The sequence below is a fragment of the Chelonia mydas genome, chromosome 3 (assembly GCF_015237465.2).
Source record: "Chelonia mydas isolate rCheMyd1 chromosome 3, rCheMyd1.pri.v2, whole genome shotgun sequence".
NCBI classification, from domain to species: domain Eukaryota; kingdom Metazoa; phylum Chordata; order Testudines; family Cheloniidae; genus Chelonia; species Chelonia mydas.
In genome coordinates, this window is record NC_057851.1 from 24,893,353 (window position 1) to 24,908,687 (window position 15,335).

The window sequence follows — 15,335 nt, forward strand, 5'->3', positions numbered from 1 at the left end:
TTAATCAATTTAATGGTGGATGGAATGCTTAAATTACAAAAAAAATTAAGAGCCCAAGAAAAAAAAAATACCCCAAACAGTGGCGTATTAAAAAAGGACACATTTTAAGATTTTAGAAATCTAAAGAGAAATAAAAAAATTCAAGAACAAATCCTATATTCTTTGTGCCCTTTTGGCGATACAAAATACAATATAAAGGATGACTCCATTATTATTGCTTTTGTTTCACCATTTCAGAGCAAGAGCTCTGAAAACATTAGTAAACTAATGATTCATTATGTCTTTAACATAAGACATGGGCAGCAATCTCCCCCATAAATGTAAACAAACTTGTCTGTCTTAGCTATTGGCTAAACAAGAAGTAGGACTGAGTGGACTTGTAGGCTCTGAAGTTTTACATTAAGGTTTTGATTTTGAGTGCAGTTATGTAAAAAAAAAATTCTACATTTGTAAGTTGCACTTTCAGGATAAAGAGATTGCATTAACGTAGTTGTAGGAGGTAAATTAAAAATACACTGTAAAAAAGATGAAATTGCAAATATTTGTAATGAAAAATATAAAGTGAGCACTGAACACTTTGTATTCTATGTTGTAATTTAAATCAATATATTTGAAAATTTAGAAAAAACATCCAATTTAAACTGATATTCTATTAACAGTGTGATTAAAACTGATTTGTGATTTAGTTAATTTTTTCCATCACTTGAATTATCTGCAATTGACAGCCCTAAATTAAATGCAATTTTACATAGATGTGGTGCAATACAATCCACAGAACATTAAAAAAAAGTTTGAGTAAATGGGCTGTTCGATTATACCTTCTGATAAAGACTAACTACAGACTGTAACTAAGCTTTCACAAAATATGCTCCAAATTAGTTTGTCAGTGCTTACTTACCAGATTTAAATAATCCATCTACTGTACATTTAATTTTAAAATTGTAAGGCCATGAATTTTATTTCTGTATAAACTGAACAGTTTAACATACATACCATAAGCACATCACCGCCTCCTAGAATCAATGGGATAGACTCAGCTTGAATATCTGTGGGAAGACTGTAAAACCCTCAGTGTGAAACACAAGAGCTGACAGAGTAAAATGTCAGTCCCCTTGCACATCAGTTTACAGGAAGATTGTAATTGCAAAAGGAGGTCAAATTAACCAATTTAGTCAGTATCCTGAAGTATTCAAACCTGCAATGTATTAATTTTGTCCATACAGGTGGAAATGTATTCAAAGAAAACTGAACTAGAAGCTGGAAACAGGGAGAAGCCACAATTATGCAACCAACCATTCAACTTCATTGGCAGCAGAATGAGACAAGCTAGCAAATGACCTGCATAACATCTGAAACCCAAGTTTGAAAACCACTAGCTTCAGTGATTAAGATATTCTAGTTATCTGCTTCAGTAAACTCACCATAAGTACAATGAAAATAAGGAGGAAAAAAAGCTTTTTGCAGAGAAAAGGCATCATAACATTGGCTGCAATCAAGACCTTACTCCTGACTTCCCCAACCTGGCTAACATCAGTTCCGCAATTACATTTATCAGATTTTTCAATCATTCATAATAAAAGGAATAAGAGATGCAACCGAAGATGCGGATAAAAAGGAAAAGACATGTATCTTTGCTGTTAAGTGAATAGAGAGACTGGATATTTCAGAAACTAAATTACACATCACTGAGACAAAATTCTGATGGAGATCTCCAGCTTATTAGGTATCTAAGCACTCATACTTACAGCCAGTCCATCTCCTCCACAGCTTGAGCTATCTCTGGCATAACACCCATCTCTATCAGAAAAACAAAATGCATGCATTAGATATATCATAAGTCTGATGGCATTATTTTCAAATGCCAACCCTTCATGCAGTTCCAAAAAAGTGTTTTTATATTTTTGTCACAGTACTGTCTCTTCTTTAGTACCAAAATGTTTTGCCTAAAATACGTTACTTTGTCCATTTCCTCTGTTGTGGTTGACAAGTGAAGATGGCGGGACTCGGAGTTCTTTACCCCCCATCTTTTTAGTGCCAAATTTTACCCTCGATGTGCAAGTGTGTCTTCACCTTGACATCAATGTGAACTGCATGTGCATAGCAGAGGGTAGAATTTTTCTATGCTCCAAAATCTCAACTCGGACCACGACAGAGATGCAAGTTATTTTCTAAAGAGCAAAGCTACCAATATTATATAGTAAATCAGGTTATTATGTTGGATCATATTAAAGAAGTTCTGTATTAAAATCACAAATGAGTTTGATTCCCCATAGTTTAAATTCCAGGGTATTACTAATTAAGAGGTCTCTTGGTTTTTGGTACTGTTTCTCTCCCTCTGTGTGTGAAACTTGCAAGCTGCTAATTGTGTTAGTACATTCTAAGACAGAGTCTGTTCTCAAAGCAATTCAGAGAGAGAGACTCAAAGCAATACTCTAACAACAGAAACAGCACCCAGAGACTCCCCACCCTTTTGTTGTATTAACAGTTGTGATTAAAATAGAGATAGAGGATGTATGTGGATGGATGCTTGGTGTGGATAATAACTGAATGATCAGGAGGTGCCAGCCTAAGAATCCAGTGTCCATCGGCTGAAGAAGGCGTCAAGTGGAAATAACCAGAGGACCCCCGGAGGGCAGACTGGAATCCACCCAACAGCCTCAAGAATGGGAGACCCAAAGAACAAGATAACATCTAGCAGCACAGAGCCGTCAGGAATGTGCCATCTGCTGATTGATTCAGCAACAGCATGATGAAGCAATTCCCACAGACTGGCACAGGAAGAAATTCCTATAAAAATAGACTCTAAAAAGTGAGAACTTTGGGGTCTGATTCTGCAAACCAACTTCCAGGAGCATCAGATGAGCATCTGACAAGGCCCTGCTCCCTCCTCATGTCCAGGCCACCTGGCCAGTGGCTTGGCTTGAGCAACTCTAAGGCTGATAACTATGATAACAACCTTGCAGAACCTGTGTGTGTGTGTAAATAAATATGAGATTGAATGGAATGTTATAGCTATAATTAACTGCTTACTATGATAACAACCTTGCAGAACCTGTGTGTGTGTGTGTGTGTGTAAATGTGTGTGTGTGAATAAAGATGAGATTGAATGGAATGTTTTAGCTGTAACTAACTGCTTACTATGATTCTTTCTGTATTCACAATAAATGTGGTATTTTGCCTTTTTCCCTTTTAATAAGATCCTGCTGGTTTTTAATTTATTGGTATAACATTTAGACTTTAGACCTTTACTCCTCCTTTAGCAAGCACTAAAAGTGCCAAGATTGAAGAGGCTAGGAGTACTGCCACTGAAGGGCGCTCAGCCATAAAATAGGAAGCACGATATCGCATCACTCTACAGTGGCTTTGTCCAATTAAATGTAAACAGAGGTCCCATTTAAGTATTTTTACAGTAACACTCCCAAAATGAAAACATTTCTGCAACACAAACAGAAAGGTCTGTTTCCTTTCACGTCCCAAACTCTCATTACTCCAGCATGAATGAAGACCAGAACACAGTTGCAATGAGTTTACCAATGCTGATAGGTCAGTGTGAAATAAAAGTTTTTGCCCACTACCAATTCTGCTACAGAGGATTTTAAAAGAAAACTATCAGAAGACACACCAACTTCTGTGTCTGGTGGTTATGAGTTATGCACAGTGAACAGGGCACACTCATAAGTTGATGGATGGACTCCATTACTTTCCCTCATGCAGTTCAATAAGGTGAATGAGGTGCCAAGATCTAACCAAACTCATTGATTGCATCACGTTGTCAAGCTGATTCTTCAGCTTCTGACCCACCTCTCTGCATGCAATTGCTCTGCACTTAATTCTATTATATCTAAACATGAAATGTGCCCAAAAATGCCCAAACTTTCCAAGGCTAAGAATCAGAGGAATAAACAGTTATCTGAAGGGAGGGGCCTGGCTAATTGGGGGTTCACAGTAGGCAAGTATTGACCCAACCATGACATGTAAGCAGCCAAAAAACCTCCCTCCCCTCAACACCAAGTTTTAAAACTACTCTAATCATTGTTGCATCTCAGCACCACTGTGACATATGAATAAGCCACTTTCATATCTTAGTGCTATGTTTAAGTTGCTAGTGTCCTTTTAAACCAAGGTACTTCTATTTAAGAAAAAGTTAAATATTCTACATTTCTTTTTGAACAATAAAAGGAATGACCCTAATTTCCTGAACAGTTAAATAAAACGCACTCAATTTGAAATTCTAACTATATTTTCATGTTGCCTGCTCATAAATGCAAAACTTGATGCCGGATTTAAAGAATTGTGAGGCAAACTACAATACTCAAGAAAGACGTGCAAACTGCTAGCAAGGAATGGCTATGCTTTGCTGTACCAAAGCACTATCATGATTGTATCTAGTTTAACTCTAATCCGAAATTTATAATTGAAGACCACGTAAACAATGTGACAGTCTCAAGTAATGAGATTTCACAAAAGCAACGGTAGGTCCCTCCCTTCTCAAAAAAGAGATGATTTTTCCAGCTAAACTCTCACCATGAAGTCATGAAATTTTGACCTCCTCTTTGTATCATTATGTCTAATTCCTGGATTAAAGTTATGAAAACTTCATGATATGGAGAAGAATCTCTGATTTATTCAATGGTGTCCAAAGATACAGTTAGCATTACAGGAGAGTCTGAAGGAGTCTATAGTAAATCTCTGCAGTGAGAGTATAACTAAAGTACCAAATATCAGAAGTCTTCTTGTGACTATGATTTTGTTTTCCTTGATAATTTTCATCTGTCAGCATAAACATATGTTAAGATTCCACGCAATTATGTTATTTGAATGTATTAGAAGAGTACTCAGACCAGGGGTGGACACCTGCCAGTATAAAATAAAAAAAATAGCTGCAGTCCACTGTCGTGTGCAATTCAGTTATCATGAAACACCATTTACAGAACACCGAAGTCATGGGGGGAGAAGGGGATCTGACAAATATTTAAATGGTATAATCTCTTATAGTGAGCACCTACTTGAAAAACCCACAGCCCTTCTACTGCTATATCAGAAGCTACCCCCTTAATTTAATTAACACTAATTTATAACAAGTCAAAATTATATGATTGTTACACGCAACTGCAGCCAGCTTGGCCTAGGCCCTTATGACCCCTGTGAGCGAAGAAAGCTCGCCATCCTCAACCCCACGGCAAGGGGCCGCTGTAGTGTAACACACGGCGAGGGGCAGCAATTTCCTACAGGCTGCGGTTACTGACACCGACTTTTATTGTTTTTCTTACCTCATCACAAGCTGTTACCCCCATAAGAACCCAACCCCTCCTCGGGGGTAGCAGCCTGTGACCTACACCAGCCCCTCGGACTAAGCGCGGCGAGGAAAGCGGGCTGCCCGAGGCCCCTGCGCGACGGGCCTGAGCCAGGGCAGATCCTGCCTGCTCGGGGAACACCTACGCCCGGCTCCCTTGGGGACCATGTAACGAGAGACCGGGCATTACAAGGGAGCCTGCCGCTCCTCATCGGAGCCTCCGGGCTGGGCCCTTGGCTCCAGCTCGCCCTCGGTGAGCCCGCCTCTCCACTCCCCGAGCAGCAGCAGCCGCCCCTGCCGCACCCGCTGCCTGCGCAACGGCCAGCCGTCCCCTGCCCCGGTGCCCCATACCGGAGAAAGCCGCCATCTCGGCGCCACGCAGCCTGCTGCCTTTGCGGCCCGCTGCCCAGAGCGCGTAGCGCCGGTCCCCACGCCTTATCCCTCCGGGCTGCGCCGCGGCCAGACCACACCCGTTCCGGCTGCGGAAATCACCCGGCCCGAGCTGAGTCCGACCTGAGCCCCGAAACAAGCCTAACCGAGTCTCTGTCCTGAACCGTGACCTGGGACTCCAGCCATGACCCAAACCCCGAGCCCGATCTGAGCCCGCTCCCTGAGCGAGCCAGTGGCTTGCGTTGTAACCCGGATCGCTGGCTACCGACCAACCCCGAAGCGGAGTTCCTGGTCTGGATCCTCACCCTGTACCCTGTCCAGTCTGACCCCGAGCCGACCTGCCCTGACTGACTCCAAACCCTCTAATCCCCGGACATGCCCCAACTGACCCCCGACCAGTCCCGACTGACCACGAACCCTGCACCTAATCCGAACCCAAACGGAGACTAACCAAACCGTGACCATTACGCGAATTTAAAATCGGCTGGTAAGCCTGAGACCATAAACCAAACAGAGCCCAAGTTCTGAACCCTCATTCAGACTCAGTGTTGCCCACCCCAAGAGTTCAAAACTGAAGAGTCAGGCTCCCAAATCTGAAATTATTAATTTGGAAAACTGGTTCTTTTTGCCACAATTTCAGGGTAACTGCACTCTGTGCTCCAAGAAGGGCACTCACTCTAGACCTAATGAACTCATAACTAAGGGGGAAACCCAGCTAGCAAGCTTGAAAGACTGAAACCTACCAGAGCCCTAGGTTGGAGTTGGGGGTGACTACTAGTAACCTTTATAGCATACATGTAAATAGATTTCATTATTGTTTTACTATGTTTTCTCTGTAAAATTTTTATCTTAAGAATAAATGTGCTTGCTTAGAAGAATCTGTGTGGTAACTGATAACTACAGGCCATAGGTCTCATCAAGAAAGTGAAGTGCAAGCACTTGCCTTTTTAGGCAGACTGTTTTGCAGCGGTTATCACAGTGTACAGCAAGCATCCGCACTGCCTTAAAATCCCTGTTAGGAGGGAGCAAGACACCAGTCTCTGCCCAAGAGAGATGATGACTTGGAAGCCTAGAGTGAGTGTCCTTCTTGAAGTTGAACTTACACATGTACAAAAAAACTGCATTCAAAAATAAAACTATGTAAAACTTTAGAGCCTACAAGTCCACTCAGTCCTACGTGTTCAGCCAATCACTCAGACAGTGCTGAAAATTTTTCGCTCTGGGGGAGTGAAAAAACACCCCCCTGAGCGCAGCAAGTTTCAGGGCTGTAAAACGCCAGTGTAGACAGTGCACCAGCGCTGGTATCTGCACTCCCAGCGCTGGTAGCTACGCCCCTCCTGGAGATGGTTTTTTTAGAGCGCTGGGAGAGCTCTCTCACAGTGCTCTGCTGTGACTACACAAGCTATGTTAAAGTGCTGCGTGGCAGTGCTTTAACATTGCCGGTGTAGATAAGCCCTTAGATCCAAAACCAGAATGAAGGCTGGGCAGATCAGCCATTTCTTTATACAGCTCAGGCATTTGATCTTGGTCTTCTGTAACAGCTAATCAGCAGACAGTCACTCTTACCCCAGGGCATAGCTTCTAAAGGCTGGGTTTTTGGGGTAACTGGAGCTGGGGAATTTGCATTGTCCTCTCCCTAGGGATTCCCTAGGAAATCCACTTAACACTTATTGTCCTGGGATTGCCAAGTTTCTAATCTCACAAACCCCAACACCCTAGCCCTGTCCCTTCTCCGAGGCCCCGCCCCCACTCACTACATTCCCCCTCCCTCGGTGGCTTGCTCTCGCTCACCCTCACTTACTTTCCATGGCCTTGGGCAGGGGGTTGGGGTGCGGGAGGGGGTGAGGGCTCTAAATGGGGGTGCAGGTTCTCATGTGCAAGAGGGGGCTCTGGTTTTGGGGGGCTCAGGGTTGGGTTACAGGAGACGATACGGGCTCTGGGGTGGAGCCGGGGATGAGGGGTTTGGGGTGCAGGAGGCGGCTCTGGGTTTGTGGGGGCTCAGAGCTGGGGCAAGGGTTCGGGCTTGGGTTTGGGGCACAGCCTTACTTGGGGTGGCTCCCAGTCAGTGGCGCAGTGGGGCTAAGGCAGGCTGCGGAAAGCGGCCAATGGGAGTGTGGAGCTGGTACTCGGGCAGTTCATGGAGTCTTGTGGGCCCCCCGCCTAGGAGCCAGACTGGCTGGCTGCTTCAAGGGTGCAGTGCGATGCCCCAGGACAGGTAAGGGACTAGTTTTCCTTAGCCCTGCCACACTGCTGACCAGGATTTTAACGTCCTAGTCAGCGGTGCTGACAGAGCCGCCAGGGTCCCTTTTTGACGGGTATTCTGGTCAAAAACTGGACACCCGGTCACCCTGCTTGTCTGGCACATTTTTAATATAGTCTTTTGAAGTCCCAGGTCTCACATCTGTCACATCTCCCCCCTGGAGGGGTTACATACAATCGCAGCCCAAAATAATACATAAACCGTACATACTATAATATGGTCTTCCAAAGATATTGGAGGAAGTTGTATTATCTGTCACACTTTTTATTTGCCCTTTGTTTTTTATCCGTTAGGATACATTCAGATCAAATTTTCAGTTTTTTTTCCATAACCATGAGGGCTAGAATCATACCTTTATCACTCAAATTAAAGATGAGATTCTCACTTAAGCACACGATTCTGGGAGCTGGGGTTTTAAGAAAAAATACCAAATATAATGAGAATTGCAATAAAATTGTAGAGAATTAGTAACACTGCTCATCTAACCCAAACCTGAAATTGAACTCTTTACCTGAACCTAAACCCAAACTATCAGTTTACAATGAGTATTTTGTCTTTAAATTATACAGTTATTATTATTATACTTATGAGGAGAGGCTGAGGGAACTGGGATTGTTTAGTCTGCGGAAGAGAAGAATGAGGGTGATTTGATAGCTGCTTTCAACTACCTGAAAGGGGGTTCCAAAGAGGATGGCTCTAGACTGTTCTCAGTGGTAGCTGATGACAGAACGAGGAGTAATGGTCTCAAGTTGCAGTGGGGGAGGTTTAGGTTGGATATTAGGAAAAACTTTTTCACTAGGAGGGTGGTGAAGCACTGGAATGGTTACCTAGGGAGGTGGTGGAATCTCCTTCCTTAGAATTTTTTAAGGTCAGGTTTGACAAAGCCCTGTCTGGGATGATTTAGTTGGGGATTGGTCCTGCTTTGAGCAGGGGGTTGGACTAGATGACCTCCTGAGGTCCCTTCCAACCCTGATATTCTATGATTCTATGATTGTCACCTCTAGACAACTGGACTGGTGTAGTCTGGTTTCATAGTTATTTAATCTTGTATAACAGCATGTTTGTTAGAAAGTATCTGTTTTTACACATATGGAATTCTAACTTGTTTTTAGTAACATATTACTGAAGTCCTTATTCAATTTTTACACAAATGTATTCACTTTCTAGTCAGTCATTATTCAAACAAACTACAATTGACAAGAGTGAAAACCTCTGGATTTGGCACTGTATGTATAAGATTAACCCCAGACTGGGAAGAAAACAAGTGTAACTCCACTCCACCGGTTTACATTAGTGGTGAATTTAGCCCATTATAAGCTAGTTTATGGAAGAGAGAGCATGAGAGCAGAGCATCATGGTAATTCCCTACTGTTGTTAAAGTGTTGCACAGAATGTCTAACTTCCATTGGGACTGTTCCCAGAGAGAGAAAGAAGGCACCTTGATTTAGATCTCATCTGAAGGACAGCATCTGTAACAATGCAGCATCTCCTACTACTGCATTGTAGCATGAATGGTGGCTATACTAATTCCTGTCATGGGAATTGAGTTCAGAGCCTTCTGTCCAAGTGTGTTACCATTTGGGGCATACTGACTATTACTGACTTATGCTGATGACATATGAGATGGGAAGTATTATATTAGAACTAATGCAATAAGTATTTTAGTACTTTAATGTATTTATATCATCATTGGTATTATTTTTGGTTCTTTTTGGGAGCTGTCTTTTAATAGTAAACAAAGGCTATGGTATATAGGTTTAATCTCAGTTTAATCTCTGTTATATTTTTGCAGTTATATTCAGATCAGTTCAATTTAATATAGTTTGTTTATATGATGTTAACTATTTTCTGGTTTCTCTTATTTTGAACATGTACATCACAGTGGTTAGCTCATTTTTTATCTAATCTATCTTCTTCTTCATCATCATGTTCTGCCTTGCTTTTGGGTAATAAAATATGATACTAATGCAATTATTTTTAAAAAGATGCAGTGCCCATGTGAAGCCCTTGCTGAGCTCCTTGACAGATTGGAGCCTGTAGCTCTGAAGGAGAAATTTACCGTGAACTTCATATAGTTCCTGTAAACTGTGAACATTGGACTGATGCACTGCTGATGTTACCGTTTTACCTTGCTAAACATAATTCAACTAAAAAATATTCAGCAAAATAAACAATGATTAATCAGTAGTAATTTCTTCTCAAATGGTACTATTTCCTTAATGTTTAACACAAGCTGTCTAACAGCACAGAGTGCTAGGTCTTGTAATTTCACAGTTTTGTCAGTATCTAAAACTAGACCACACAGCTAACTACAAATTAAAAAAAAAGTTATTAAAATCTTGCTAAAAATAGAAAATAAGATTAGCAGTGAGGTGTGAGCTGATTTTCTTTCTGTCCTAAGAAGTCTTCATTATTGAAAAATACTATACACACAATTTTTTTTAAAATTACCGTTTAATTTATTAACTTATTTGTGTTTTGCTCCTAAACTAATGCTACCTATCCCAATGATTTTGCGTTCTAGGGTGCTGATCCTGTAACATGACCATGGGGGTGGTAGACCTCTGTGCCTAAGCAAAGCAATGCTGATCCACTGGGGCCTGACGCCAAGCTCCTGAAAGGTATTCAGACCCTTAACTTTAAGCATTATTTCAAATTCAGAGGTTGGTTACTATTAAAAGACAGCTCCCTAGAGAAACCTTTAAGGACCTGGCCATGGTGGGACCTTTGGAAAGCATTTTGGCCCCATCTCCCTACAGAGCAAAAGGCTTTTGAGTGAGCCCAGCTTGCTCTACGCAGACAGCAGCAGAGCGAAAAGGGTTAAACACCTCTCTCTTCCTCCCCCCGCCCGCGGGGAGGAGGTTTGTCCGCTGCCGGGCGCCGTAGTGGCTGCAGCTGCGATTCGGGTCCGGGCTGAGCATGGCCGCTACCTGGGGGAGCTGGGAGGAGGAGGTGGAGGCGGCCGCCGAGGTCAGTGGGGAAGAGGAGGAGGAGGAGGAGAACATCCTCTACGACCTGCTCATCAACACCGAGTGGCCGCCGGAGACCGAGGTGCAGGTCAGTCCTTCCCGCGCCGGCTGGGAATGACCGCAGGTGGGGCCGGGGGGGAGGATGGCCACGTAGAGCCCTGCCGGGGGGAGGGAAAAGGGGCGTGTGAATGGCAGAGTGTCCCCCCCCCCCCCCGCGCATAGCGGGGCGTGGTGGGGGGCTGGGGCTCGGGCTCACGTTGGGGCACCTTGCACGGATGAAACTTGCAGACACGCAGCAAAACGCTTCAGCCGGACAACATGAGCCCAAGACCTAACGTTAATCCTGGGTGAGGGGATTTCTTCTCTCCAAGCTAGAAGCTGCCGAGGCCACCCTTACATGCAGCGGATCATAAATCTATAACGAGCAGCCAGGGCAGGGACAAAACACCTTAGCGTGCCCCTGAATGCTGCATTCAGTGAGAGGGAGAAGTGAGTCCCCTCCAGATTGTCATCTCACTTGTGCAGGCTTGCTGTTTCAATCACAGGTGCAGGAGCAATGTTTGGGTGCTGAAAGCAGTTGAATGCAACTGTAAACCCTGTATATAATGGAAACCACTTCAAGCCAGGGGATGCTGCTCCCCCCCCCCCCCCCAGCACTCCTAGTTCTAGCACCTATGGTTTTAGGTTCTTTTTTTTTTTTTTACATCTGTCCTTTTTATACCATTAACAAATATTGATTAGGTTTTTACTTTTTAACAAACATACAGAAGGTTGTTAGAGAGAAGTATTCATTGTGTAATTTACTTTGGGCCTGATTTCCAGAAACATTAAGTGCTCACAGCACCAAAGGACTCAGTGGGAGCTGCCCTTATGAAAACCAGGCCCTCTGTCAAGTAAACAGTGTGTGATGCAAATGAAATGATTTCCTATTAAAGCTCTGGCCGGGCTTGATACATCTGCAATGTGAACTGAGTGGGGAGGGCATAAAATACTTGGTGTATTTACAGAGCTTGTCATGAGTAGATATCACAGCACAATTTGGTTAAGCATTATTTCAAATTCACAGGTTGGAAAATTGTAATTTGTTGAAGTTCTCTTTGTTCTGCATAGACCACTAGAGAAACCTTGGTCCTTTTCTGTGGTCAGCGAGTAGCGGCTTGCCCTTGTATCCTTGCGGACAAATTTTCCATCTCTTCTTTTTCTGTTCTTTCCCTCACTTTGTTCTGTCAGTTGTCTGTCTGTCTGTCTTCCATCACAGAGGTTGCATTTCGGCTCTGAAGTTATTCCTTTTATTTATTATGTTGTGCTTTCAAATCCTGTGTGTGTAAAATTATACATACACACACACGTATAAAATCATGCCAATTTTTGTAATTCCTTTGCCCCCTGCTTAAAACTGACTATTTGTTGAAAATATTTTCAGCTCAACATAGATACAGTTCAAACACTTCGTGATTTACTGATACTTCATGGAAACGTTTTATTTGGGAAATAATTGAGCAAAGAGCGTTCTTAGTATCCATGAATCAAGAAGCAGAAATTAGAGCATTCCCATGAAAACTGTATTTTTATTTACTAAGTTCATTTGCACCTACTGCTTTTTTCAAGATATCTGTTAAATGAACAATCACTGGAAATTGTGACATTGCCAATTAACGACTCAGAGTTCAGGTGGGCAATATGCTGTTGGTGAAGCTGAACAGTTAACCACATGCAATGTTAAATTAAAATATGAATAATTAGGGAGGGAGAGAGAAAACAGTACAGATGCAAACTGAGTAACTTCATGTGTAAAAAGCATCAAGTCTGGGGAGGACCTAGATATAATGGCAAATGAGGGCCCTGAGCCAGTGATCAACTATGCTTATACAGGGATCTCCACAAACAGAGTTTATTGCAGAATTGGGGCCTAAATGAGCTAATGGTGCAATGTTATTTTTAGGGCTCTCGATTAATCACAGTTAACTAACACGATTAAAAAAATTAATTGCAATTACTTGCAGTTTTAGTCGCACTGTTAAACAATAGAATACCAATTGAAATTTATTAAATATTTTGGTTGCTTTTCTACATTTTCAAATATATTGATTTCAGTTACAATACAGAATACAAGGTGTACAGTGTTCACTTTATATTATTTTTATTACAGATATTTTCACTGTAAAAATGATAAACAAAAGAAATAATATTTTTCAGTTCACCTCACACAAGTACCATAATGCAATTTCTTTATTGTGAAAGTGCAACTTACAAATGTAGATTTTTCTTTTGTTACATAACTGCACTCAAAAACAAAACAATGCAAAACAGAGCCTACAAGTCCATTCAGTACTAATTCTTGTTCAGCCAATCGCTAAGACAAACAAGTTTGTTTACATTTACGGGAGATAATGCTGCTGGCTTCTTATTTACGTCACCTGAAAGTGAGAACAGGCGTTTGCATGGCACTTTTATGGCCGGCATTGCAAGGTATTTATATGCCAGATATGCTAAACAGTCGTATGCCCCTTCATGCTTTGGCCACCATTCTGGAGGACATGCTTCCATGCTGATGACGCTCGTTTAAAAAAAAATAATGTATTAATTACATTTTGGACTGAACTCTTTGGAGGAGAATAGTATGTCTCCTGCTCTGTTTTTCCCGCATTCTGCCATATATTTCATGTTATGGAGTCTCAGATGATGACCCAGCACATGTTCGTTTTAGGGGCACTTTCATTGCAGATTTGACAAAATGCGAAGAAGGTACCAATGTGAGCTTTCCGTAGCTACACCAGTCGACCCAAGGTTTAAGAATCTGAAGTGCCTTCCAAAATCCGAAAGGGATGAGGTGTGGAGCATGCTTTCAGAAATCTTAAAACAGCAATACTCTGATGATGGAAACTACAGAACCCAAACCACCAAAAAAGAAAATCAACCTTCTGCTGGTGGCATCTGTCTTAGATGATGAAAATGAATATGTTAGTTTGCACTGCTTTGGATTGTTATCGGGCAGAACTTGTCATCAGCATGGATGCACGTCCTCTGGAAGGGTGGTTGAAGCATGCAGGGACATTTGAATCTTTAGCGCATCTGGCATGTAAATATCTTGCGACGCTGGCTATAACCCTGCCATGCAAACGCCTGTTTTCACTTTCAGATATCATTGTAAACAAGAAGCAGTAAGCATTATCTCTTGCAAATGTAAACAAACTTCTTTGTCTGAGTGATTGGCTGAACAAGTAGGACCGAGTGGACTTGTAGGCTCTAAAGTTTTACATAGTTTTATTTTTGAATGCAGTTTTTTTTGTACATTTGTAAGTTCAATTTTCATGATAAAAAGATTGCATTACAGTACTTGTATGAGGTGAATTGAAAAATACTATTTATTTTGTTTTTTACAGCACAAATATTTGTAATAAAAAATAAAGGGAGCACTGTACACTTTGTGTTCCGTGTTGTAATTGAAATCAATATATTTGAAAATGTAGAAAACATCCAAAAACATTTAAACAAATGGTATTCTGTTATTAACAGTGTGATTAATTGCATGATTAATTGTGATTAATTTATTTAATCGCACGATTAATCAACATTAATTTTTTTCATTGCTTGATAGCCCTGGTTATTCTTCATAGCTTCTGTCATACAGGGGAAACGCATTAATCATTAGAAAACACGAATAAAAATCTACCCTGACTGTTGAAATTCATAAAATATAGTGTTCCTTTGGTCCTTGAGGCTGGGCTATGTTTTTAGATGTAGGATGAAGTACAATATATTTTGAGCCAATTAACCTTTATATTGCACCTCTAATTTTGTTAAATTGTCTTTCTTTCCTTGAAAGTTTGATAGTAAACTGAAACATTTTTGTTGATTAGAATTCCTTTTGCAGGTCAGTAAGCATAATTTCTAATCAAATTGGAAAACATTTTTCAAGGTGAATCCACTTTATTAAAGATTCTAGAAACAATTGAGGGAAAGGCAATAACTGATCTCAGTGGTCCAGCAAACATTTACACATGGGAATGGTCCCATTTACTTACTGTGAAAGTTTTCAAGATTGGGTTATAAGAATGTCCATAGTGGGTCAGACCAAAGGTCCATCTAGCCCAGTATCCTGTCTTCCGACAATGGCCATTGTGCAATGTAAAAATGGGAGGCTTTTTGAAAATTTAATTTTTGCAATTTCTCTCTTTGGAATTATTTTAGGTCATCTTAAAAAGGGTGTGGAGACTTTCAGGGAAGATAACATATGGTGCTAGAAATGTGTCCCCAACCTTTAAGGTCTTACGAGAGACCTTATGTATACTGATTGTTTCTCTGTAAATATTTTCTCCGGGTGATTCTGTTTCTGCCTACTTAGACTATGCTACAGTTTTAAGTAGATGATCACATGTTGTTTTTTTCCACAAGACTCCTGCCTCATTCAGTGCACAGTGGG

The 15,335-nt window shown here is 41.5% G+C and overlaps 2 protein-coding genes across 6 annotated transcripts in view; one reads left to right on the forward strand and one right to left on the reverse strand.

Annotated features, from left to right (window-relative positions):
- Nucleotides 1–6,131, reverse strand: part of DDX1 (DEAD-box helicase 1) — a 34,673-nt gene extending 28,542 nt beyond the window's left edge. Inside the window, exons 1-3 of one of the 2 annotated variants that reach the window (XM_007052867.4) lie at nt 5,645–6,131; nt 1,746–1,797; nt 994–1,057 (exon numbers count right to left, since the gene is read on the reverse strand). In XM_007052867.4, coding sequence (XP_007052929.2) covers nt 994–1,057; nt 1,746–1,797; nt 5,645–5,660 — 132 coding nt within the window. In that variant the 5' untranslated portion in view covers nt 5,661–6,131. Of the gene's footprint in view, nt 1–993; nt 1,058–1,745; nt 1,798–4,715; nt 4,786–5,644 lie in introns of those variants that run through there. The other variant, XM_037894040.2, reaches the window with a different exon arrangement.
- A 4,670-nt stretch (nt 6,132–10,801) lies between these two features.
- The window catches only part of NBAS (NBAS subunit of NRZ tethering complex), a 374,358-nt gene continuing 369,824 nt past the window's right edge, over nt 10,802–15,335 (forward strand). For 2 of the 4 annotated variants that reach the window (XM_043542252.1, XM_037894044.2), the window contains exon 1: nt 10,821–11,000. In XM_043542252.1, coding sequence (XP_043398187.1) covers nt 10,863–11,000 — 138 coding nt within the window. In that variant the 5' untranslated portion in view covers nt 10,821–10,862. Of the gene's footprint in view, nt 11,001–15,335 lie in introns of all 4 variants that reach the window. The other 2 variants (XM_037894042.2, XM_043542251.1) reach the window with 2 other exon arrangements.